General features: G+C 35.6%; 1 protein-coding gene across 1 annotated transcript in view; it reads left to right on the top strand.

Annotated features, from left to right (window-relative positions):
* The window catches only part of LOC129746102 (uncharacterized), a 271077-nt gene that overhangs the window by 103119 nt on the left and 141886 nt on the right, over positions 1 to 26072 (top strand). The window contains exons 3-4 of the mRNA XM_055739564.1: positions 23079 to 23228; positions 24384 to 24632. Of these exons, the coding sequence (XP_055595539.1) occupies positions 23079 to 23228; positions 24384 to 24632 (399 nt within the window). The remainder of the gene's footprint in view (positions 1 to 23078; positions 23229 to 24383; positions 24633 to 26072) is intronic.

The raw sequence follows: 26072 nt of genomic DNA, 5'->3' as shown, positions 1-26072 counted from the left end.
TGACACATGGGAGTTTAACAGAAAAGATAATTGATCTCAGGTGTCAAGTTTTGAATCGTGGTCAAAAAAAGGCCGTCCATGTTAGTTGCTCACTGTTTTAGCGCTATTGTCGTGATCATGCATCGGATTGAGATGAAAATGTTCAGATGAGGGTTATAAACTATGAGCAATTGACTCCAGGTAGCATGTTCCGTGTCAAGGGTCGGCGAAAGGGGCGTCTATAATCACTGATCACTGTTTTCAAGTTCCTGACGTTATTTTACATATAATTTGAAAAGAAAAAATGGCACAAGGGAGTTTTGAGGAACGTAAAATTGGTTTTAATTATCGAATTTCGGGCCATGGGACAGAAAAAGAGGGTTTCATTGAAAGTTCAGTGTTTTGTGCAATAATTTTGTTCGAGGCAGTTAATTGATACCAATTTTAGTGTGAAGGTCAAGCAAAAGAGTCGTAAACACAAAGAAATAGTCCATGTTTCTGCCATAATGTCTAGATTTTTCAACCGATCGAGAAGAAAACACTCTCACATAAATTTTAATAAAAAGCCAATTAACAGTTAATTTTGAATTTCAAGTAATAGTAATAGTAGCGACTTTAAACACTGTTGAATTTTTTCCCCAAAATTGTCAAAAGAATGTTTCGAATTAATTTTCTAAACTCTTTTTGACGTACCAATGATATAATGCGAAACGAAGTTCGTACGGGTTCAGCTAGTATATATATAAAAATGAATGTTTGTCTGTCTGTCTGTTACCTATAGACTCGGAAACTACTGAACCGATCATCGTGAAACTTGGCATCTGAGGGTTTTTGGGGCCGGGGATGGTTTCTGTAATAGTCAAAACTCCGTCCGATTTAAGGGAGTGGGGGCTTCCATACAAAGTTTGTAGTTTTTCGGAACAAATTAAAGTCATGACATCCATTTTCTCGAGATTTTTTCTTCCTTTGGGCGGTTTATTTTTCGTCTCCAAGGTCGAGGCGTCGCGAGCCAACGTCGTGAGAGGATAGTAACCATGGCATAGCATACTGTTCAGAGGGAATATTTTGGCGCGTATATCTCAACCAAGCATATTTTCAGTGCAAGGGGTGGCGATATGAAGCCTTGATGTGATTTTTTTTCTACTTGATTCCTAGCTCATTTGTACAGCACATTTATGGTTATGAATGACGCCTAGATGTGACCCAGATAGACATTTTGCCGATCAAATAAAACATATAAATTTTTTTTGACAAAATCTGAAATTGAGCAGTCATGGCATCCAATTTTAGAGATTTTCTTTTCTTTGAGAGGTGTGTTTTTCGTCTCTATGGTCAAGCAAATGTCGTCGTAAGTGGATAGTAACCTAAGCTGTTCGTTGATCGCTAGAAAAATTGAACAATTAGGCGCCTGTTTCTCAACCAAGTACCTATATTTCTTATGCACGTGGGGGTGATATGTAACCTAGATGTGCATTTCTTGCTTAATTGTACACAGCACGTGGAAATAAAAATTTAAATTTAGTTCTGATGCTAATGAAATAATGGTATGACATTTTGTAGATAATTGAAAAAAAAAATACACTGAATTAAAAGAATTTACATACAATTTTTTAATCCAAGGTTATTTTTGAATCATATTGATAACAGAAATATGAATAAGCTGTCTACATAGGTAGATCGGAAACATTTTGTTGATCATGTAAAAATGTACTTATCTGAAAAAGAAGATAAAAAAAATCTGATCCGACACAAGAGCCTTTTCTTTAAATTAGATAAGATAGGACTGACGTGTTCATAAGTGAAAAGTATCAGAGAAATAAACTGATTTTTATTGACCAAAAGTGAAGGAATTCATTTTTCGAAAGAATTTTCATTCAAGTAACACTAGAGCATGTTCAAACGTTCAACTTTTCTCTGTTCCAAAAAAAAAAAAAAAATATGTTTTCTTCTAAAAATTGTTACTTCAGCCCAAATACACTACAGAAACGAATTTCGAAATGAAAATGGGAGCTTTTTATTTTAAATTATTCTGAAAAAACATCGTACTTTTTGCTTACATACCAATTCAAGTACGTACGTACGTACATAAAAAGTGTTTTTGTGTAACATGGCTGCATAAAAGAGACTTTTGGTCCGCTTCTTTTTTGAAAAGTGAGACTTTAAAACTCATATTCAACTGGAAGCAAATTTTTATGAGAAATTTTAAGTATACTTTGAAAGTGTTCAAAACAATATCCCCTCCTGTCAACTTACACGATGGGGCAAGGGCAAACGTCGAACTTTTAAGAAATTCATCTTTGAAATGATTCAATATGTTGAAAAGAAGGGGTATTCCGAAAGTTGAAACTGAAGCGGACATTTAAAATTCTTAAATTTCTTTGTAAATGAAGGTCATTTTCTTTGAACAGCATTCGTTAAAAGTGGAATAACAAACATAAATTTATACTGCTGGAATACTACAGATATATAAATGAAGCTTGATAAAACAAACAAACAGATATACGTATTAAATCCATTTTAAAGCCATTACTCTGACGCATCTGAAAATAAGCTTTGCATCTACACTTGCCCCAATATACGGGACAAATGTTAACTTAGAAATTTGTTTTTGCGAGGATGGTGAAAAAAGCTGTTTGAAATGTTTATTAAAAATCCTTTTCATCATTTTTTTTTTTTCAAATGTCGATAGCTTATTTTTTTTATCTTAAAAAAATACATCATCTAATCAGGGGCAGGAAGGGCTCATAATACAGAATTTGAGGATAAATACTAAAAAAACTGTCCCGATTCACGCGATTGATTGGTTTTCGAAATTCTATTTCCATAAAGTACAATGTGCAATAAATTCCAATATGCGAATCATTTTCTTTCAATTAGAAATTTATGTAAACTCGGGCCGGGTAAATCAGCCTACCTTCTTCAAGCAGTGGGGGACAAAATTGGAAAAGATGGGGGAGCTTCCATGTTAGTTTAAGATAAAGAGCTTTTAAAAGAAGGGACCAAATTTTAAAAGAGGGTTTTTTTGCGTACGGATATTAAGCATAACTCAAAAATAGATGTGACAAATGTTTTTATAGAAGTTCGTTACTTCCCATTTTGGAGAAAAAGGTGGAATATCCATAAATATTGTTATTATTTGAGTCATTATGAAGCTTTAAAAACAGAGTGCAAATTTCAGAACTTGAAAAACAAGTTTAGAGATCAAGCTTCAGTAAATAATATATACCATCTTTGAATTGCAATTCTGAACTCCAGCTGCAGCTCTCATCTCAAAGTTGTTGGTTCTAATCCATGATGAGGTTTGATTAAAAAAAAAATTCTTACAAAAATCTAAATTTGAATAAATTTTTACAAATTTCATTTATTTTTGCAAGGTGTAGCAATGCACACCGGGTCAGCTAGTAAAACCTATATTTTGCCCGGTTTTTGTCCGGTTTTTGGATTTGAAAAAATGAAATCCATGCACGGGTTTTGCCAGGTTTTTTGAAAAAATGCCCGGAATTGCTAGGCCCGGATGGGAGTGGAAAAAATTCTGGCAACCTTAGCAAAGATTATTCGACTGATAAATGTGGTTTTGAATAATATTTGCAATCCCGCATCTATTTCTGTTACGAATTGAAATATTTTTGTAAGATTCAAGAATCAATTCGATATCTGCAATGAGATGAAAAAATGTGTAATTGTTTAATGGGAAGTGCAAACTTCGGGCCAAGACTCAGTAGGGTTAGCGTCTCAGGCGGTGGCTCTATCGGTGTAGCATTGTGAATAGCTTTCGGGTTTTTGTTTGGAACAACATTTTTTGGTTCTAGAATCTGAGAGAATTTGCATGCAAGTAGAAAGCTCAACTTTGAATATTTTTGTTATACACCACAGACAACTGGAATTCAAAAAACTTGTTGGACAATTAAAACGAGCAATTTCAGTAAGTACACCATTTATTGTAACACCTTTTTAAACACATCATTAATTTTGTTATGTTAATAGACTCCTTGAAAAAGGCATAATAAATACCGAAACGTCGGATGAAGAAATAAAAGTCGTTTTAAGATTTTTTCGTAACTGAAATCGCCGAAAATCAATTTATTCATTTTGTATATTTTTAATAATCAACTATACTACAATGAGCGATATAAGAATAGTATCACTATGTGTTTTTCATGTTTAAATACGAATAATTGAAAATGATCAGCATTTTTTTCTTCAATTCGTTTTTTAATTTGATCAATGGATAAATCATGCATAAGTTTAGTTTTTTTGGATGACCAAAAATATGAATGATGTGGGCGAAATAAGAATAGTACCTACCACTTATGTTTTTAAAAACAAAATCAACATTATTTCTTAAATTTTTTTACGAACTATTCTAATAGTTCCCTGCATTTTTAAGCGTTCCGTTGCGTTCCAAAAGTTTTAAAGGTTGAGATTTTTGAGAGTTTTTTCTCTTGTACAGACCCCTTTCGTTTTTGTCAACATTCGATTTTGGCAACATGCGATTTTGGCAACATTCGGTTTTGGCACATGTAATTTCACATGAACGGTTTCTTGAAACAATATTACCATACAGTTTTCGCTATAACAGGACCAATTTAACTTAGACAAACACCATAAATACGTTTTAACGTTCTTAACAAATAACAGAAAATCGGCTAAAATAAAACACTCAAAAAATGAGGAAAAATAGAATAGAATAAAAATGGCAAAAAATATCTTAACAAGATGCAAAATGACAAAAATAGCAAGTATGATAAAAAAAAACAAACATTTTAAATATAACAAAAAAAAAGTTTCAAATGTGTCTTAAAAATTTTATCATGTTCAAAATCAAAACTGACTAAAAATTATCAAAAAATGGTGGAAAATTGAGTTGTAAATAATAACAATGGTTAATTTTTATTTATGGTAACTAAAAAGTTGACGAAAAAATCATTCGATTTTGGCAACACAAAATTCTAGAGAGTGTTGCCAAAACGGGTCTGTACTATGGAATTTGATATTGAACTATAATACTTGATCAAACTTCTCAGACGTGGAATAATTAAAAATAGTTTCTAAGCTGATTTTTTTTATAAAAATAACAGACTTCCCATTCATAAAAAAAATTTAATCACTCAACACAACAGTTCTTAAGTCATAGGGTAGCACTATCTTGCCGATAATCATAATTGAGACCAATATTCGACTATCCGGGATTAATTTAGGTGTACTGGATTATTTTGGTCAAGAAATAATTAGATATTGTAGGGTTGAAGAACAACCATATTGCTATCCTATTTTTTTGAAAATTTTACAGATGTTTTTAAAAAAAACCAAAAACTGCATTCAATTACTTAGACTTTACTTGGTAACGCATGAAAGCCTTGGAAATTCAAAGATCATTTAATAGAATAATTAGAATGCATCATGGTCACTAAGATGCTTATTTCTTGGACAGATAATCAGAATAATGTAGTAGGTATTTTGAGACTTTTAGAAACTTCGGCGGTGGTATATTCTTGTTATGGTGAGTTACAGATCCAGTAAAGCTTTCTTCAGCGTGAACTCCAATTAAACTGTCTTGGAAAACTACCTCAAAATGATGAATATTGGCCTTAATAAACCCGGGAAATCAAAAACAAAGTGTAACCCAGAAAATGTATTTCATCTTTCAACGTCATATCAATAAATAAATTAAGCAGTTTGATGAAGTATTATAGCTCAAATGTGTAACTCCTAGGTGCTAAAGGAAAACTTCTTAAAAATTTATTTAAAACCTTAAGAGTACAATAAGACGCCTTAAAATGCAGTGATCTATTCAAATAGTTCCTAGAAGCATTAGGTACTGTTCACTTTCATGCAGTAAATTTTAAGAAATGATCTTGATTTTTGTAGAAAAACATAAGTTGTACTTTTCATATTTTGCACTTTTTTCATGCTTTTGGTACTCAAAATTTTTATGATTTTAAATTAGCAAGCAAAACACAAAGTGGTACTATTCTTGTTACGCGCACTGTCTAGTAAAAATAAATCTTGAAAATCTATTAGAACTCCTTTTGCGAGACTATTTAACGCTCTCAGATATGTACTATCCCATAATGTAGGCTTATTTTCTTGCTAAAATGTGGTTAAGCTGTACGCTGAAATTCCATTATTTAAGAGCAATCAATTTTTTGATTAACTTACTTAAGGGTTTTGTATAAAAAATCATAACTTATCTTAGCTACCTTAACGCTAGTCACCCTATCGAGAACTCTCAGCTGAATGAAGCGGATGCAGCATTTAAGTGATTTTTCCTTGTAGCGCATAATTACCGGATTAATGCTTCAGCTATTAACCTTGCCCGGGATGAAGGGAAGCGGAAGATACTTGTAGCCTAATAATAATGGCAACAGCTGGCCTTAGCTGATGGGCTGAGAATCTTCTTTGATGTTGCAGATTTGTGAGTTTCTTAGAAGGTGTTAGAATAATAAAAAGAAAAAAATGGTAGAATAATTGAAAGACGATTATGACGATGATACATGGAAGACTTAATTATTCTCCTTGATACACTTTCAACAGTAGACTGAGTAAATGAACCTGAATCGATTAGATTGAGCACGGACAAATAGGTTCAGTGAATAAATAGGATTATCTTTCGATTTTTATTTCTCAGGTGAACTTATACGAAAACTAAGTTAAGTATCTCTATCCAAGGCGATAAACCTTTTCCTGTTTCCCAAAACATCTTATAACCCTTTCAAAATCAGTTAGTTTCGAGAAACGTTATTGATGAAGGATCACGATACCGACATCAACGCCATAATCATGTCCCCAAATTAACTTACATCCACCGAGGCACTCATAACTCACTACATTCTCGCGTGAGTTGACAGATTTCCCTTCGTTACGTTAGCTGTTATATTTTCCCAGAAGCAATATGCTGGCTTCGTTTTTCTTGGAGCTAGCTGGCTGCCATTATTCAATCCATTGTGGGGGAGCAGGGTTGAAGAAAAAAAAACAAACCTTAAATATAACAGAGCTCGGCCCGTCGATCCCCAACGTCATCTAAGTAACAACCGGGTACCCCAATCACGTACGACCGAACATCATCAAAGAGCGTGAAGGCGACATTGATTCGGGGTAATCCATCTTTTTCAGTAGGTAGCTGCCTTTCATATCCGGTTCCGGGTAGGAGATGGCTACTCTCGCTGCTCTAGAACTGAGTCAATTCTTCGAAACGGTGTTGATGGTTTTCCGGTGCGCTGATGTTCAATAGGCAAAACCGAGAAGTGGGAAAAGAGGAAAAATTTAGACATACACATTTCCTGGCAAACGTTTTTAGAAAATTAATGGATATGACAAAGGAAAATGCTTCCAGGAAATAATAGTTTTGGATTCATTGTATTCAAAAAGTTCACTGGAATGCGTTCTTCATTTTAAATTTCAAAAATATCCCTATCGTAAATTCTTGGTCAAAATTTAATATCAAGTTGATTTGACTCCCAATACAGATCGTTAAATCGGTAAGCTTGAAGATAAATTTCTCTTAAATTTAAAATACTCTGAATTCCAAGGAAAACGATAATTTAAAAACAAGTGAACATTCATGGATCCTTTATTAAAAAATTTCACCGCTGTTTTCTGTGATAAAATTTGCACAAATTTTCTTAACTAAATTGGGTAAAAAACATGCATTACCACGCTTATAGTATAATGGCTAAATTTGCGCTACTTCAAAACATTTTGGCAGTGATTTTTTGTTTTTAAATTACCAGTGATGTACTGAAAGTTCAAAAAAATATATCTTTGAATAAAAACAATTCCTTTTTTTGCAAGCTTTTTGGGCAAACTAACCACTAACCCAACTTGTTCCGCCAAATTTCAATGTTCTACAAAAAAAATATCTTTTTAATTTAATGATTAATGGCATTTCGGTGAATTATACATTCTGATAGGAAGAATTTCAAATGAAAGTAATGAAAATTATAGACGGATAGATTAGATTAGGAAGCATGAAAGGTGTTGAAAATGAGCCAAGAGCGTGATTTGAGAAAACTTCTTGCCGCACAAGACCATTTGTCCCACATCGTATTACTGTCTAGAAGAAGCAAAGTCGATAGGCTGACTTTGCATTGATCTATACAATGATACATGGATGGATCGAAGCACGTGTTTTTCGTACCCCGATCGGACACAAAAAAAATATCTTGAATTTTTTATAGTTCAAGCGTTTTGATTATTGATATTTGAAAGCATTTTGACCGTTTAGGATAAAAAAAAAACCCAAAAAAGCTATGCATAGCGGATCTATATAAACTTGGCAAAAACATTTCATGAAATTATTGAAAGCTTAGATCAAATTTTACACTGATATGAGAGCTAAAAGTCATTTTTTACAGCGTGCTAATGGACACATGTGAATAAGCAATTGAAATAGTTTTAAATATATTTTCAGCATTTCCAGTCCCGGAAATGTTTCTTTCTTGAAATTATGATTTGTCTACAAGTTTTGTCTACAAGTTGAATGTGAGATTTAACGAATGAGGATTTTTTTTATTTTGAATTTCCGACAGGGGTTTCTGATTTTCTCAAAAATTGCTTTATCTTATCGACTAAAAACAAAAAAATTGGGCCATGGGGAAACGTGTGCCACTCTGAATATCTCAGATGTGTGTGAGATTAAAATCTCAATCCAACTCTCGTCGCCGTCGCATTGCGTAAGCATATTTTTCTAAACGTATTTGACTTAAATATGCATCCATGCTTCAGCAATATTTTCGAAACACCAGAAACGAAAGCAAATACTTATTTCGAATAAATTCGGAGTTAATAAGAGTTAATGCAGAGAAGGGGAATAAATAAAATATATCATCAGAGTTAAATATATCCAAATTCTTCAGTAAATGTCAGATCAGGTTGAAAAAGAATCATATTGGAAAAAAGGTTAGGGAAATGATAATTATTCATCTGAATATTTTGTCGCTTTCAATAAAAATATTATGTCCTAGGAAGGAGGTAGAAGCACTGTTTTCCTATTGAAAATTTAGATTTAAAAGCTTCCAAGAAGATTTCATTATCAGAATATCTTAATTCGATATCCAAAACCAAATGCAAACTAATTTAAAATATTTCTTAATACCTAGTTGAATAGTTACATTCCTATGATGAATAGTAGGCAGTACATGCCTATGATGTAATGATTGATTTGGTAGATTCAAGCGCCCTGGACGCAAATATTCTGTCTAATTTTGTCTATCACCTATCACCATCAAATCCGAATTGACTAAATAACATGCATAGTTTATGAGTTGATCCAAAACTGTAATTTCATAACACATTTCGTTATTTTGAAGAAATTTCAGATGATGGAATATAAAAGAGAGTTTTGTATGATCGAATAATTTCAAAAACCTGGCTGGCGAACGTTTTGGCAAAATTCCCTTTTAAAACAGGGATGAGCAACGCGCGGCCCGCGGGCCGCATGCGGCCCTCGAGACATATTTGTGCGGCCCGCGAAGCTTATCTCAAATTAAATTGATTTCACGATTTTTTTCTACGATAGTTTGTTAATTATCATAAAATAGCAGTCCCTACTAAAGCAAAAAATTGATTTACAAATAACTTGATATGCACGTCACTTCTTTGCATTTGCATTTATCCCATATTCATAGAGATTGTTGACTTTTTAATAAGATTCAAGCTTTTTATTGAATTCTTTCAAAGGCATAGATGCAATATTATTTGTTGAAAAGGTGTAATATTCAGTTACTTTAGTCATTATTTTTCATTTTAAGCAAAGTTAAAATTGTATGATGAAGTTGTAACAAGTTACAATAAGTAAATCCATTGTGAAGATAACTGCTCGAATCCAAATTACCTCATACTTTCGCATACTTTCGCTAAAGTTCTCAGTTTAGCCAAGACACCGTCTTGTATGGGGAAATAGCTGTGGTCATTCGAGTGCTTTTTAACATAGCTAGCGCTCCTAGTGGTCAGAATACAAACCACTCATTTCTTTCCAGCCGTGGATCAGAACACATCTGATCGCTTATTAAATGCTGGCAGCTAGCCAATTGAATTTTGAACAATCAAGAGAAAATTTTGAAAAAGGCACTTACCTGTAGTAGTGTAACGACGTAAATTTCTATCCTATTGGGGGGGGAACGACCTTAGGCTACACTGTTGGCTTCTTCTCGAATCGACCGGTATAGTGAACGGTTTGTGCGTTCCATGTGGGAATTGTTAGAAACACATTCCATTTTGAGTGAAGTATTTCGAAGTTCCTCGATAGTCACATCTTGGAGTTAAGCCGTCGATACGTTATTGTGAGTATCGGAAAACTTACCTGAAAAAAAAGAGAATCGAATTAAGTAAAATTAAAAATTCCAGTAATCGAGAAACACCTTTAACAAAGTGTTAAAGAAACGTAGTGAGGACGTGAACCAGGCCCGTTTGAGTCGTTAAGAAAACAATTACGTAGGTTCCTTCGAGTAATTAGAATGTAATTTATTTTTAACAATCTTTGCAGATGCTTCCAATTATTTACAGAAATTAAACTATCCTATTCTAGATTTGAAAACAGATTTCGAAATATTAAAATCAAATTCACTAGCAACTTCATTAAATCTAACACAACATACATCTAAAGGGTTGTTTTGACCGTATTGAGTTCGACGATGAGAGAGTCTCAGCAATTCCTGGGATCGGGTAGTCCTCAGAGGAGCATTAAACGGTAGAAGTGATAACAGTTCTGGACAATCCACGCTATTCTGCAAGATATCGAAAATGAAGAGTCGTTGTAAGAATACGCGCCTTGATGCCAGCGTCGGTAGATTAAGTAGCAAGCAACGTTGTTCGTAAGGCGGAAGTTCAAGGGCGTCGTTCCAAGGTAGCTGGCGTAGAGCGTATCTGACGAAGCATCGTTGCACTCTCTCTATTTTTTTCGATTGCACCGCCTGATATGGTGCGCAAATTTGCACTCCAAATTCGATAATGCTACGCACAAGAGCACAATACAGTGATTTCAGGCTGTAGAAGTCACTAAAAAACTGCGTGTTCCGTCGTATGAAGCCAAGAACTGCGAAACTTTTGGCTACTGTCGTGGAAATATGCTGGGAGAAGTTGAGCTTGTTGTCTAGAGTGATGCCAAGGTCTTTGACGACCGATGTGCGATTCAAATTAGTCGTTGACATTTTGTACTCGAAAGTGATGGGACTTCGTTGTCGAGTGAACGTGATGGTAGTACATTTGGTAATATTCGGAGTCATGCCGTTTTGATGGCACCAATCTAGCAGACTGTCAATGTCCTTTTGGAGAGCGCAGCAGTCGACTAACGAAGAAATAGTTCGGAAAATTTTGAGGTCGTCGGCGTACAGCAGTTTTTCTGACTCAAGAGTAGCAGTCAAATCGTTGATAAAGAGAAGGAATATCAGAGGTCCCAGGTGACTTCCCTGAGGCACTCCCGAGGTAATTTTGAAAGGTGTCGAGTAAACAGAGCCCAGTCTTACGAAAGCAGTTCGGCCTACAAGATACGAGGTTATCCAGTTGCAGAGCCAATCAGGAAACCCCAATCGCCGCAATTTTTCAACAGCCAAATCATGCGGTACCTTGTCGAAAGCCTTACTCAGGTCTACGTACACGGCGTCAACTTGTTTACGTTTATCAAGCCTGTCAACTAATTTCGATACGTACGTCATGAGGTTGGTGGTCGTCGATCTTCTTTTCATGAACCCATGTTGATCTTCAGAGATTGTATGTCGCACAGTTTGGTACAGCACATCATTAACGAGACACTCAAAAATTTTCGGAAAACAGCTAAGAATCGATATTCCGCGATAATTTTCTGCTTGGTGTATGTTCCCAGCTTAATGAATTGGAGTAATTGAAGCAGTCTTCCAGATCCGGGGAAATACAGCCTCCTCTAGCGATTTGTTGAAGATTATCGAGAGAGGGATGGACAAAGACTCAGCGCATTTTTTTTACCACGAGCGGTGGGATGCAATCCGGGCCTGGACCTTTCGTTTCGTCCAATGAAGCCATCTTATGAAACACATCATTAGGAGAAAAGTTCAGCATACTTAGGTTGAAATCTCGATTCTGCAAACTACTCAAGTATGATTCTGACAAAGGTGGTGAGTTATTACTTAACACACTCGATTTAGCGAATTAGCGATTAAAATAAGTTTTTCTAGTGGTGAGTGATTATACTCGGTCACTGCCATCCGTGTGACCCCGTGGCCATTCCCGCTCGAGGTTCAGGTAATTGGTGACGAATTAAGTTCAACAAGGAACACACATAAATTTATGTTTTCTTGAAGGACTAACGTTCCTTCAAGTGAAGGTGTTAGCAACGGTGTAGGGTTTTGGGTGACTACGGTCGCTCAGCCTGAGCTATTCTACGGCTCTGGGGTTCGGACCTATAGTTCGCCTGCAGAGTTGGGATAGCTCCATCGCACCGTGGGCCAGCGAAGGATACCACGACCTTCGCCGGAGATCTGCCGGACGTCAATTGCCGGAATCTTCGACTTTGAACCTCGGAGCAAGCCGAACTTTCGCCTTTGGGTTCGGAACCAGCAGCTGGAGTAAGTCGAGCACGCATCATCTTGAATACCACCACCACCGCCCCCGTCACCGATACCACCGCCGTCGCCGCCACCACCACTACAGGACCCCCGTCGTCGTTGGAGCAACACGCCGAGCTGAAGGAAAGCTGAAAAATTAAGGTCAGACCAATCCATTTACCTACCAAAATACTTTTGGAACGCATTTAAAATCGATCGATCGAATTTCTGTCCATAGCCCTTACTGGACAGGCACAATCTTGGAAGGGAAAACCCACTAATACTTACCTGAGAAATCTACCTGTTGATGATCTGAAGATTAAACAATTAAACCAGAAAATTGTGCGATTCTAAATAAAAAACTTATTAGCTTCTGGGAGCTGAAAGGGGAACTAACGGTGTTGTTCTTTGGTTGATTCCCGCCTCTTTTCTTTAGTTTTGAATCAGATGGTTTCCTTCTAGAATTTGTTTTTCTTAGATAGTGTTTTTATATCGTGCCAATTTGCAACCCTGTCTACGGTTGGAAAGATTCGCGTTCTTATAACTGAACTCGCCTTGAGAGTCTCGTCGGGCATCGAACGACCTTGCTACTTCGCATGCAAAACAACCTCTTGTCTTGCTTGGCGCTTAAGCGGAGTATGTCCCTTCCGCAAACCTATCCACCTAGCAGTGTTTGTTACAAAGTTAAATGTTTGTGTTCTTGATTAATTCCGTAAATAAGATAAGTTTTATAATAAAGACTGGGTGCACGATTAAAGATTTGTAATCGACATGACTTAGCGAAATTTAATTCCTCAACAAAAACAATACCTATAATTCTTTAATCCACCCCTAAAAGTTTAGAACGGGCCTCATTTTTGGTGCCTATGTTCAATACCTTATTTGACGGTCTTAAATTCAGAACATTTCACACATTTTGTCTATCACTTCTAGTTTTGATTGATTGGATTGATAAATAAAGTTGCCAGATTTTTTTCAGCACGTACCCGGGCCGGATAAATCTGGGATATTTTATCTAAAAACTAATTTTAAAATATCGACCAATAATCCGGGCTATATATTCGGGAAAATTTTGTCAAAATCCAGGAATTACTCGACACAAATCAAGAAAAAAAAACTTTAAAACAATCTTTTTTTTTCAACAGCAGTTTTTAAATCGTATTTAAGTCTTTCAAAAAAATTCTCATTATTATTTTTAAGTTTTATATGTCGTTTTGGATGCAAAAAATAAAAAAAATTACTACACATTTCTTTTTTTTTTTGTTTTGGAAAATAAAGTGAATAAATCCGGGTAAGATCCGGGATTTTTTTTTTAATGAAATCCGGGCAACCGCGCCGGGCCGGACTTTTGTCAAATTTTTTGTTAAATATCCGGGCAAACCTGGATAAAACCGGGCAATCTGGCAACCTTATGATAAATATAAAAACTTACTTAAAAACCAAAAGCTGATTTTGAATCAATTTACTACCCTTCATTCAATCAAGCAAGTCGCGAATGTCATGAAAATGGTAAGACGACTATAATCGAAAAAAAAAATCAATCAAGCACACAGATATTGCCAAAGTATTCTAGTATCAGGGATACATCGCTTTCAAAAATTGAATTCTACAATATACAGAATTACTAAAAATAAGATTACAACTTCTTCTGACATCATTAAAGAAAGTTATTGAATATTGAATATTTAATATTTTAACTCATTCAACAACTTTGTTGAAGACTGCGAAATGATTTGACTGTCCGGTTTAAAAATATCCAAAGATTCAATAAAGATTAATTTTGCTTTGAAATCTCATCAAAAATGCCGTTTTTTGCAGGATTGAAAAAAAAACAAACAGAAAACTTCCATTACTTTTTTCTCAGAATTAAAATTTACTTGCAGTCTTTGGGAAAGTTGATCATTAAGTCAATAAGTATTTGTATTTTAAATTAGTGTTCAAAAAATACACAAATTGAATAACTTATTTTCTACCTATTTTTTAAAGTTATCTCGAAAACTTGAGCTCACAAAAAAATTGAATATTGGGATTCAGCGCCCTTGAATGAATCAAAATCAGTTTTGAGATTCCTTTCTCCATGGAAAAATGTGAATTTTGTTGTTTCATGTTATTTATGATGTGTTATTCAGAAATTTCTTATGGATCCAGAAATTTCGTATGGAAATCATGCCAATCATTGATTACATTGAGTGATTTTACTTCAAAATTATCAATCAATATTACCAAAGTCATATGACTTTCATGATTCAGCCATAGCAAGCCTAACCAAGAGGAATCCAAATTAAATTGATAAAATTTATGAAATCTGTAGAAAAATACCAGGTTGAAAAATGTAAACTGTAACATTGAAAAATCTGATTAAAAATCTGTGAAGAAAAGAATTTTTCATGATTTTGAAACCTTGCTCAACATTTCAATGTGATGATTTCATACGAAACTTCAAATAAAAAAAATAAAAGTTACCTTTTATAAAACAAAATATAGAGGCTTCACGACAAAATTTAAATAAATTGTAAAAAAAAAAAATATTTCGAAAATGTGCACAGCCATGGTTAAGCTCCATGAAACTTTTAAATGGAAGTGATGACAAAAAATACCACCGCATCGTTTCGAACAAAAAAGGGATTTTCTTAGAAAACTGTTCAAGTCTTTTTACGAACCATAGAAAGACTTTCAAAATAATTCGTTATTAATAAGTAAAACGGAAGCAATTGTTTTTTTTTGTTAAAAAATCATATTCTGTATACTTTTCAAATCAATAAAACAATTAAATCATTGAAGAATTATCAAATTGAGTGATGAACCTATTCAATTTCGATTAGCCTAATCACCTAAAATTAAAAAAAATGTTTATGCAAGTACATGAAATCGTTTTATTTATCCTTTTCCAGTTTTGTTTTTGTCAAAAATTTGTAGTTATAAAAAATTGCGTAAAGTTCTGTAAACTATTATTACCTAATTTTATTATAATGCGGCCCGCGGAAAGAATTTCAAATTCAAAATGGCCCGTAGCTTCAAAAGGTTGCTCACCCCTGTTTTAAAAGATTTACAAGCTGACCCCGTATGAACTCCGTTTCGTTTTTAATTTCATATATGTAAAACATGGATCATCAGAAATCTGGACACACTGTTTATTATACCATAGCGCTCCTAGTTTTCGGATCTGGAATTTTTTGACAGTACTTTGTTCGGAAATGTTTCCTCTATCAGTGCTGAAAATTTCATTACGATTCGTTTTGTTCCAAAAAAGTTATACGTGATTGAAGCCGCGAGACGAAAATTAATTTTGGACACCCACGTTCAAAAACCCGATGTAGTCTGGTTCAAAAATCGCGAAATCTGATTTTGGGAGGCTTCCTGACCAAAAATTTGTCAAATCCACTGCTCGAAGTGATATCCCCATCAAGTTCAAATTCGTTTTTGCCAATAACTTTGCAGAAAAGTGTTTGATCTGTCAAGATATTTGGAGCTGCGGCCGAAAAACCCCGGTTTTTTGTGAAAAACAAGACCATGGACTCCGAAATGTACAAGGAGGAGTGCCTGAAAAATGTTTTTTTTTCCTTTTATTAGATCTCACAAAGATCCAGTAAAATTTTCGCTAGATTTGGATAGCTGCCACTACAGCGAAAAGGTACTACAATGGTATCGGGCCAACTGGAGGATTTTGTCGAAAAGGACGTCAATCCACCCAACTGCCCTCAATTCCGCCCTATCGAAAAAAAATTGGGCAATTGTTAATCATTAGGTGAAGAAGAATGGTAGAACGACTCGAAATGCAACAGAGGTGATGAGATTGTGGAACAAAATGGCCGCTGAGGGTAGTGAATGGCCGCTGAGGTCAGTGAATAGGGTGTCCAAACTTAGATGAGTGGTTCTCGATGAAAAGTACGAAATTTCATCAAAACAACATCGGATTTTTTTTTATAATTTTCCCTCAAAAGTGCAGTAGAAACCCTACAATTTGAGCACAAAACATTTTTATTTCGTTTACACAGCTCCGAGATAGACCCTTTTTAATGCGTCCAGATTTGTAGTGATCCATGCTTTATTGAGTGTGTTAATAGAAATTGGGATCCATTTTCAATAAAAAATTGCATAAAATCTTAAACAGTATTTTTGAAAGACTTTTTTGATTGTCTTTCAAACACCCTGGCGCGAATTTTCAGCTTAATAACAGTTAATATGAAACCAAAATTCAATCGCATAATGTGTAGTAATTAAATTACTGCAATTTAATACCTGGAACCGATTTTTCGTCACTTAAAACTTCTATAGGAAATTTTCATCGCAATCCAATGTATAATAACGCCATTATCGTAAAAACATCAAACACTTGATATGGACGACCCCTTTGGCCGACCCCTGTTCCTAACTTTGATACCTAGAATCGATTGCTCGTTCCTCAAAACACTCATGTGCAAATTTTCATCTCAATCCGATGTATAATAATGTCAATATTGCTAAAACAACATTTGTGCTTTATGAACGACCCCCTTCGAAAGGGGTCATCCGAAAATCTTAAAACATGTTTCACCATTCTTGGTCCTAATGAGTACCCATTGCCAAATTTCAGCTCTCTAGCTCTTAAGGCGGCTGAGCCTATTGAAGACAAACATACAAACGAACAAACAAACAAACGGAAATTACTTTATATACAGGGTGACAAAAAAGTCCGGTCACACTTTTTTGGGGTCGCCTGTAGCCTACACGTTGCATTTCTCTGGTGCCATCTATATGTCAAATGAAAGGGCTAACTTCGCTGCCCAAAGTGGCAGAGTTTCGTTTCTGTGCAGTTTGTTTACATTGAGTTGAGGGCTATGGCAGAGTTTATTGCAGCTCTTATCGCTGAATATGTGAGATGGTTCAAACCCGGACACATGTTCAAACATCTAAAACCGCTCAGAATCAACCGGAAATTCGTGTACCGGTCCATAAATCGGTACCTAGAGACCGGAGGCACCGAGGACAAGGCACGATCTGGACGACAAAGGTCTGTGAGAACTCCAAGGCTGTTAAAGATTATACGAGACTGGATTAGCCGGAACCCTGCCCAATCTGCACGGAAGCTGGCCAGGGACCTTAAAATGAACCGAGAATCAATCAGCCTGCTTCTGCGCAAGGATTTAAAACTTACACCGTACAAAAAACAGGTGGTTCATGGGGTTACCAAAGCTCCAAAGGACAAGAGGTACCAACGGTCGCAGAAGTTGCTCGGTTGGCGCGCAGATGACGAGATCATTTTTCGGACGAGAAGCTGTTCGTTTTGGAGCAAACAGTCAATCGTCAAAATGATCGAGTTTGGAGTGTGAGCCTCCAGCAAGCTCCTGCGGACAAGCTGAACGTTTCCCGGTTCCAAAATAAGACGTCAGTGATTGTTTGGAGAGCTATTTGCAAGAGAGGTAAACTGCCTCTTATTTTTATCGATAAAGGGGTCAAAATCAACGCAGCGTACTTCTTGGACACGGTTTTGAAGAAAAATGTTCTGCCTCAAGCTGAACTATTGTTTGAAGACGATTACTACTGCTTCCAGCAAGATGGCGCCCCATCCCACACTGCAAGATTGTTCAGGCGTGGTGTGAGGGAAACTTGATCGATTCCATTCCAAAGAATGAATGGCCTCCGTCGTCTCCGGATCTGAATCCACTGGATTATTTCGTGTGGGATACATAATATCGAAGCTCAACGACTATAAATTAACAAATTTGGAGCAATTCAAGCGAGTTAACAGGAAAATCTGGGACGATATGCCGAAGGAGCACGTGCGCGCCGCTCGCGACGACTATCCGAGACGTCTGAAGCTGGTTTGATCAGTGAAAGGTGGTGTAATTCCGTGATATCGTCTGTGAAGTATCTTTATGAGTTACTGAATAAAGCTATGAAAGCCAGATTCAGATTTTCTTCTTATTATTTGAAATATTGAGATTTTCCTGTGTGACCGGACTTTTTTGTCACCCTGTAGATGTTCGCGTTTTTATCCCGTTGAACAAAATTGACAGAATATTTTTCATAAATCTTCATTTGTCGTAAGAAAACTTCACAGATAGCATAAATATATTTTAAGTTATGAATATTTATAAAAATACCAAAATAAAGATGGCTCAAGATACCCCGTATTATGTGGCCTATGATCACCCACAAGAGATGATTTACAAATTGATTGAGTTTTAGTGATTAATCGGTTATAATAACCGAATGTTTCAGGAACAACATTGCCTTTTCCATGTAAAAGTGGCAAACCAAACTGAGATAATAAGCTAATGAGCATATTTTTGTTATTAACTTTAGATTTCACATCGATGCTATTTGCGGGTGCTTGATTCATTGTGAGAGTAATTTTCTATAGCTAACTAAATAAAAAAAAGCATATGATACGTACATAAGTCAACAAAATATAAAAAAACATACTTACGCAAAGCGACGACGATGACAGTTTTATTGAGATTTATATCTCAACATACAGCTTTGAAATTTAGAGTGGTCCACGTTTCGGCATGGCTCACGTTACCCCACTCTTCCCTATTAAAAAGTCTCAGTTTTAGTCATATCAATTATTGATAACTGATGAACTAACAAATCTCGCGTGAACTTTCATTACGTCGTATGAAACCTCTTAACAATTCACAGAAAACTGCTGCAAAAGTTATCAAAACAGCTTTAAAATTTGTTTTTAACACATAGAATATTTTGTCCAGGCTACAAATATTCTAAATCGAATGAAGTTGCGACTAGTTTGTGTCAGTTTTTGTATTTTTTCGTTATAAAACTTTTTTTTTACATTTTGTTTCATTCGACATAATAAAAACTCTCACAAGAAATATAAATTGACGAAAAACCCTGATTCTGAATTTGTTTTTTATTCATTTTTTTTTTTTTTCAATTAAGGAATAATATTTTCATGATGAAGGTATGTACATGATCCAAACTCTACACTTTTCAAAAATTTGGACGATGATAACAAACAGCTTTTCGATTCTATTTTCCAATTATGATTAGAATGGCAAATCCAGAATTCTAAACTGGATGGAGAAACCGAAACATAAAAAAAGAAATACAATTGTTTGATTAAACGGAGCCCGAACCTCCAACTAAAATTGAGTTCTATCCAACCAGTGAGAAAATTTTGAAAAACTCTATAAGAATTAAGGATTTGGGGTAAGTTCTTGAAGGTTTTGTTTAAGTTCTGAATCATTATATTCTTGAACAAATAGAATTTTAAAATTCAAGGGTAGAGTTCAATGCCTAGCTTGCTTTTTTGGTACCCTCATTGGGGGGACGGTGATTGAACTACCAAAACGCCCACTGATCCTACGGCTATGCTGCATGTAACTTAAAGTACTTCGATTTGAATAAAATCGATTTTTATATTCATCCTCAAAACCAAGAAATTTCATCTGCTCCTATATCTGAAAAAATGAATTTTTCAAAATTGTATAAAGTTTTGCAAGCCATCTTCTGTGTTTGAACAACACAGCATTAAATGAAGATATATTCGGCCCTCGGAGCCAAAAGGTATGAGTGCCAAAATGGTCGATTTTGCGTTGATGATGTCAAATGATTCATGTTACAAATTTTATTTTATGATATTTTCATATTTTCGGATTTTTATATTGTCACTGAACTGACCTTCGAAACCGAATATGCCATTGAACGCACTCGCGCTAAAGTGACAGCTGTAGAATTCGAAGATGAGTTAGAATGTGGGTGAGAAGTGAGTTCAGGAGTCTAAGCGGGAAAATAAAAGCGAGATAGATTGTAAACAAGAAAAAGATTGTGGAATTTCAATGCCAGTAATATCGTTTGGTGATCCGAAGAAACTAAAGCTAATTAGTGCACAGTGGTTTTGTAAAAGTCAAATACTTACCCTAAATTTACATGCTAAGGTAGGCCTGAAATGAAATTTGAATAGCGTAACGTAGATTCTAACTCCTAAACTATGTTAACCCAGGCATTAGCGAGTACTTATAATACGGAAGGGTGCGAAGTGAAACTGCGCAGGAAAATTGAACCCATTGCTTGTACTTAGACATGAAAAGTGATGGTTCCTAATGTGCGACCGTTTAATTTAGGTTACAATACCACGAAGCAAAGCGATTTTGATTCCGGATCCCCAGATTGAACCAAACACGAACAAAGGTGAGAAATTCATAGAGAAAGTTTAGTTATATCTCTAACCTAAGTCTACTTAAGGTGTAGGGACTAGCGGAAGCGAAGAGCTGGAATCGAGGCAGAAGAATACGGTAGAAGTTCACTAAACGTAAGCAAACGAATTATAAGTTAGAATTTACCTATTATAATTGTAATTCATTTCGTAGGAATTTAAAACGTGTCCCGGTAGAGCTTCGAACGGACAAATAAAAGGGAACGTTACGAATACGAAAACGAACTTTCATTGTTACCGCGATCCGGAAGTAACAATTTACATATATGCATAAGGTAATTCTGCCCAAAATGCCGTTGCAAGGTAAAATGACAAGGACTATATTTTATAGATTTTGAAGATTTGGGAAGTATTGAGTAAATTTTTCTTACACAAATGTACTCAGCCGTGACGATTACGGCCCCCTCTTACTAACCCAAAGTTAGGAAAAAAAACTCATGACATATTAAAACGTTATAAGTAAAATGCCCTTATAAAACCATTTGTAAATAATAATAATGTTTTCAGGTAGTTTATGTATTATTAATGTTGATACTTACGGTTTCCTTCAGCAGCAGCACAGCGGCACAGCAGCAAACTTCTGCTGCCACGAGCGAAACCAAAACAGTTTGTTTTGGTTCCGCATGCTTTGAGTCAATTCGCAATTGAAACAATAGCGGTGATGATTGATGATGACAGCTGATGATGGTAAACACGGTATAAATGTTTACATCATCACACGGTTAAGCGAGACAACACAAATTGGGTTCGTGGTAACTCACCAGTGTTGGAACTGAGTGGTTAGCTCAGAATATCACACGAAAATGAGAAAACTAGGAGGATATCACTTCAGTGAATATTGTAAATAGCTATCGCTTATGTTATAAGTAGTTCTTTAAGGACTTGACGAACAAAATGAATAAAGATTAACTCTATTCCACCACTGAAACCTGCGTTTTCAACAATTAATTTATTAATTAATATAAATAATTGCCAGATATTTAATGAAATGTGAATAACAATGGAATTAAATTTTATGGTAGCTATTCATCACTTAAGTTGAACAAAAGAAATATGCTTTTAAGCCAAGATGACTGCTTAAACATTGATTTTTTTTGCTTGTTCAAAGAATATATTCAAAAAATCAATGGCTGAAAAACTGCTGAAAATTGATGTTTTTCTCTAAATTTTGAAGTACAGTTTTCCTTGGGTATAGACCGACTATCAACTTGATATATTGATCTTCTTCTTTGCTTAGTCCTAAATTATCATTAGAAGACATTATATTTACAACTTTCGATCGGGTTGGACTAAAAAAACGTGCACTGAAAATTGAATCGGTTCGCAAATTTCGTCGCCAAGAGCAGCAGAAAATGGTTGAAATCGACACAGAAGGAAATAAAGTCAAAAATTTCAAAATTATTCATTTTTCATTGGAAAATGTTTAAAACCACTTGGTTTCATGTGTAGATAAAGTTGGAGATTTTATTTTCACTTTGTTTTGAATTTATTAAAAGAATCAATTCATTTTCACTGTGAAAAATGTATTGTTTTCGAGTCGTTTTAATCCAATGTTTTGGAGCATCACTTGCCTAAACTAGGGCGTTTTACATCCAATAATTTCAAAGGTTAGTTTGAGAAGCATTTGTAAAAAATCGAAAACTTTCTTAGTTTTTACAATAAAAAATAATTTAGGTACGAGCTATTCTATAATAAACCTCGACCTGTACGAATATATTTTGCATGTTTCTCAATATAAAAAGTTATAAAAAGTAATAAGAAAGTTACAAGTTATTGGATACGCGAATGTGACTCGAAAATGCTACTGTTATTCGCATCATCAACTTTTTAACCCTTTTTGGTTTTATTATAAAAACTCATTTTTTTTTCTTTTCAAAGTACTTACCAAAATATTTTATGTAGTTAATTTATTTGCTTGTTTGTGTTTTATCAAGAAATGGAATCATCTGATTCCCTTCAGAAATTGCTATTAATCGCTCGAAAGGGCAACATCCTTGATCCCAACAACATAACACCAAATCCACATAACAACGGGATAAACAGTGAGGACAACTACGACGACGACAACAAAAGCCTGGGTCCATTCCGGCTGCCCGAAACCCGAGCAGAAGTAGCAGCAGCCGTACCACGAAATTCCATTAAATATTTACGCAATCACTTTGGACGCAGCCACTTGGTGTTTCTTCCTTTTTTTATAGACCTCATCCATCCTTAGGTTTCCTTATTCGATATACCTAGTCCTCCTACACGAATAGTGGAGCTACTTTGGACTGTTTGGAATGGCGCGCCGAGCAACCGCAAACGTTCATTGTGGCCCACCCACACATACACACGAACAGTTAGCCAGCCTTACTGCACAATTCCGAAATCGAAACTGACTTTGCCCATTTTGCGTGGCTCTTATTCTCTGTCGCAAATATTTGCAGATAATACCGAATCCATTAAGGCCATTATACCAGTACAGCTTGGATCGGAAGAACCCGAGGCAGCACACGTACACGTGCGAACAGAACGCACAAATACTGCTGCGGCTCGAGAAGGACCGGCAGCGGAAGTACGGATCGTCCGGAAAGTTGGTAAGCATCAATGGGCCCTCTAACTTATTTCTGAAACTCCTCTTCTAAGTTGGACTATTTAGGTAGGTACTTGGGATAGGTATGGATGGAATGCAATCTGCCGCCCAGTTGAACCCAGGTGAGATTAGCGAGCGAGTGGCTCCAGAGAGGGGGAAAGGCCATCTGCCTGTCTGCCTGCCTGCTGCAATCGAAAGTCGAGTGATTTATTTTCATTGAGCGCAGAGGAAGAGGGATTTCTTACGAGCCTTTATTGACATTTTTCCGAATAAAAGCACTATAGTGAGTTCGAAGAAAAGGTAATGATCCATTCAAATAATCTGAAAAGCTTGAATGAACATGTTAATATATCAGCAGGATGACAGGCTGCATTTCTTTGATTCACAATTCACGGCATTTTCAAATTGAGAATGACAAGGGTGATTATTTATATTTTTGATCGATTCAACAATACCTATTCAGTTTTTAATCTATTATAGTTTAATAAAGTTATCATTTAAAGACAGCAAAATGATTATGACATTATTTCTCATATCGTCAATTTAAATTTAAATTAGCCAATTGAAAACAAAGTTCCATACAAATTTTTAAAGTCATTAAGATGTTTAAAACTTATTTGCTAAAATTTCAATGAACTGTGAACCTAAATTTATATTTCCTATGTTCCTAACTTCTTTTTTCTATGACCAAGCTGCTTGCCAAAATATGATGGTATACTTTTATTTTTCAATTTCCGGTCCCGATTTCCTTCTCAAAAATTCAACACTCGTTGAACAACTCGATTTTATCTCCGTTTTTATAACGATTGTCATCGTTAATCCAGCACTCCTACCTAGTTTTTATTGTTTGTTTTTATAAGCCATGAAATCCTGATTTCCTGCTGTAACATGTGTCAGAGATTGCGGTCCCTTTGGGGGTCGACTTTGCAGCTAGCAGGCAGCAGCGGCCATTAAAAAGCCAGCACACACTCCCCGTCAATTATCGTAATTGATTTTGCATTAAGCCATATTGCGTCTCCCGGGTGAATCGACCCGATTCTGATTGTGTCTTTTTCTTTCTCTGTTTCTCGCTCGTTTCCGCCTTGGCGCCCACCCACTTACTACCAAACTTCCGCCCACCCACTGGACTATCTGACTGGAATGGATGGGAAAATTGCAGAACTTCACGGCATCCACCAACGATCTGACGGTGCTGCAGCAGCAAAAGCAGACCGCGTTTGGAACGACGTCGACGGTTTCTGCCCTGACTGGTCCCACCACAATGACAACGACTTCCGCAACGACTGGCGGAACGACGACGACGACGATGCCAGCAGCGGTTGCAGCGGATTCTCGTCCCGGAAGTTGCAATAACGAGAGTGGCTCGTTCGACTATCACAGCGTGTATCCGGAAAACAACTACATCGAGGTGAGTGTTCTTGCGCCATTCGGGAGGGCATTTTCGAAATACAAATAGCGGTGGAGGAACGGGGCATAGCAAGTTAGTTTACACCATGTGACGAAGTTTTCCGATGCGTAAGTTGATTCTTGATGGGATGATCAATTTGATCTTCAGGCAAAACTATTTTTAGTTTAATTAAATAATGCACAATTAACAAAACGATTTTTGTTAATTTTATCTTTCATCTTAGTTCATCAAACGCAAATAGTTAAACCTAAAATGTCACTTTAATACATCACTTTTAATGGTAGCGGTACAAAATTCCTTTGAAGTCTCACGAATTTCTATTTTTTTTTAAAGATGATATTTTAACATTATCAATATTCATCGAATCCGAAAAGAAAATATTTCTTTTTTGGGTCTTTATTCTGAACAAATTGACTGCAAGTTACTTGCTAAAACATATTGACAGAATTTTAAAACAATGAAAAACAATATAAAATTTCCTAAAAAAAAAAATAATTGAAAATCATCAAAATTACTTAAAAATTGCGGCCAGGGGAATGCCAACAAAGTTAAAGTCAAATATTCCACAAAAAAAAAATAACGGAAATTTTATGAACACATACTTTTTCTGAAATCTGCTACAAGGTTTCAAAAACCACATATCAGACTCTACTCCTATCATGACTTTCTGAAAGGTGGAATTATGGGCAAAAGATTCTCTGCCGACTAGGCATTAACAGGCTTTGTGATCGCTGAAATTGTTCTCCCTGCACAACCGGATTCGATATTTCTGAACGAACCCAAACCAAACATAAAGGGTGTTCGGATCAAAAAGTGGTCAACTTAAATTATAAATTCAGTATTTTTTCTAATCATTCATATAAAAAACCTGAACGGCCCTCATTTTGTAGGTGTGTAGAATGATGCTTCAATTTGGCTTCCGACATAAGGTCTTTAGTTTTCAAAATGGCGTCCAAGAGAGAAACTACGAATCAAAATTTTGTACATGCGTCGTAAAAATCGAAACTACACGAACGCAGAAATAGCAAAATCGTTGAATGTAGCGAAAACAACCAACGCCAAAGTAATAAAATTGTTCGGGGAATATGTTTTGAAAACTAGGAAGACGGGATCTGGTGGAAATAAAAATCCGGGAGGCGCAGTGACTAACAGAAGAGTGGCTAGCGCTTTCAAGCGAAACTCCAATATCTCAGTTCAAGATGTTGCCAATTAGTTGGGAATATCGTTAATAAGTTACCAATAAGTTGGGAATATGCACGGTTGAGCATGAAGCTCAAAAACGATCCGAACCATCGACTTATTAGAAGGTAGTGCCCAGCGAACAAAAAATTGCATTAGATATGATAGATTTAGTCGTGATTAATGTTAATGCGAATCGAAATTCCTACCAAATAAGTAAACGATCGTAAAAATGGTCACTTGATGTCAGTATAAATCGGA

The sequence above is a fragment of the Uranotaenia lowii genome, chromosome 2, assembly GCF_029784155.1.
Source record: "Uranotaenia lowii strain MFRU-FL chromosome 2, ASM2978415v1, whole genome shotgun sequence".
In the NCBI taxonomy this organism is placed as follows: Eukaryota; Metazoa; Arthropoda; class Insecta; order Diptera; family Culicidae; genus Uranotaenia; species Uranotaenia lowii.
Note: the sequence above shows the minus strand (reverse complement) of the source record. Positions and strands in the feature narration are given on the sequence as shown.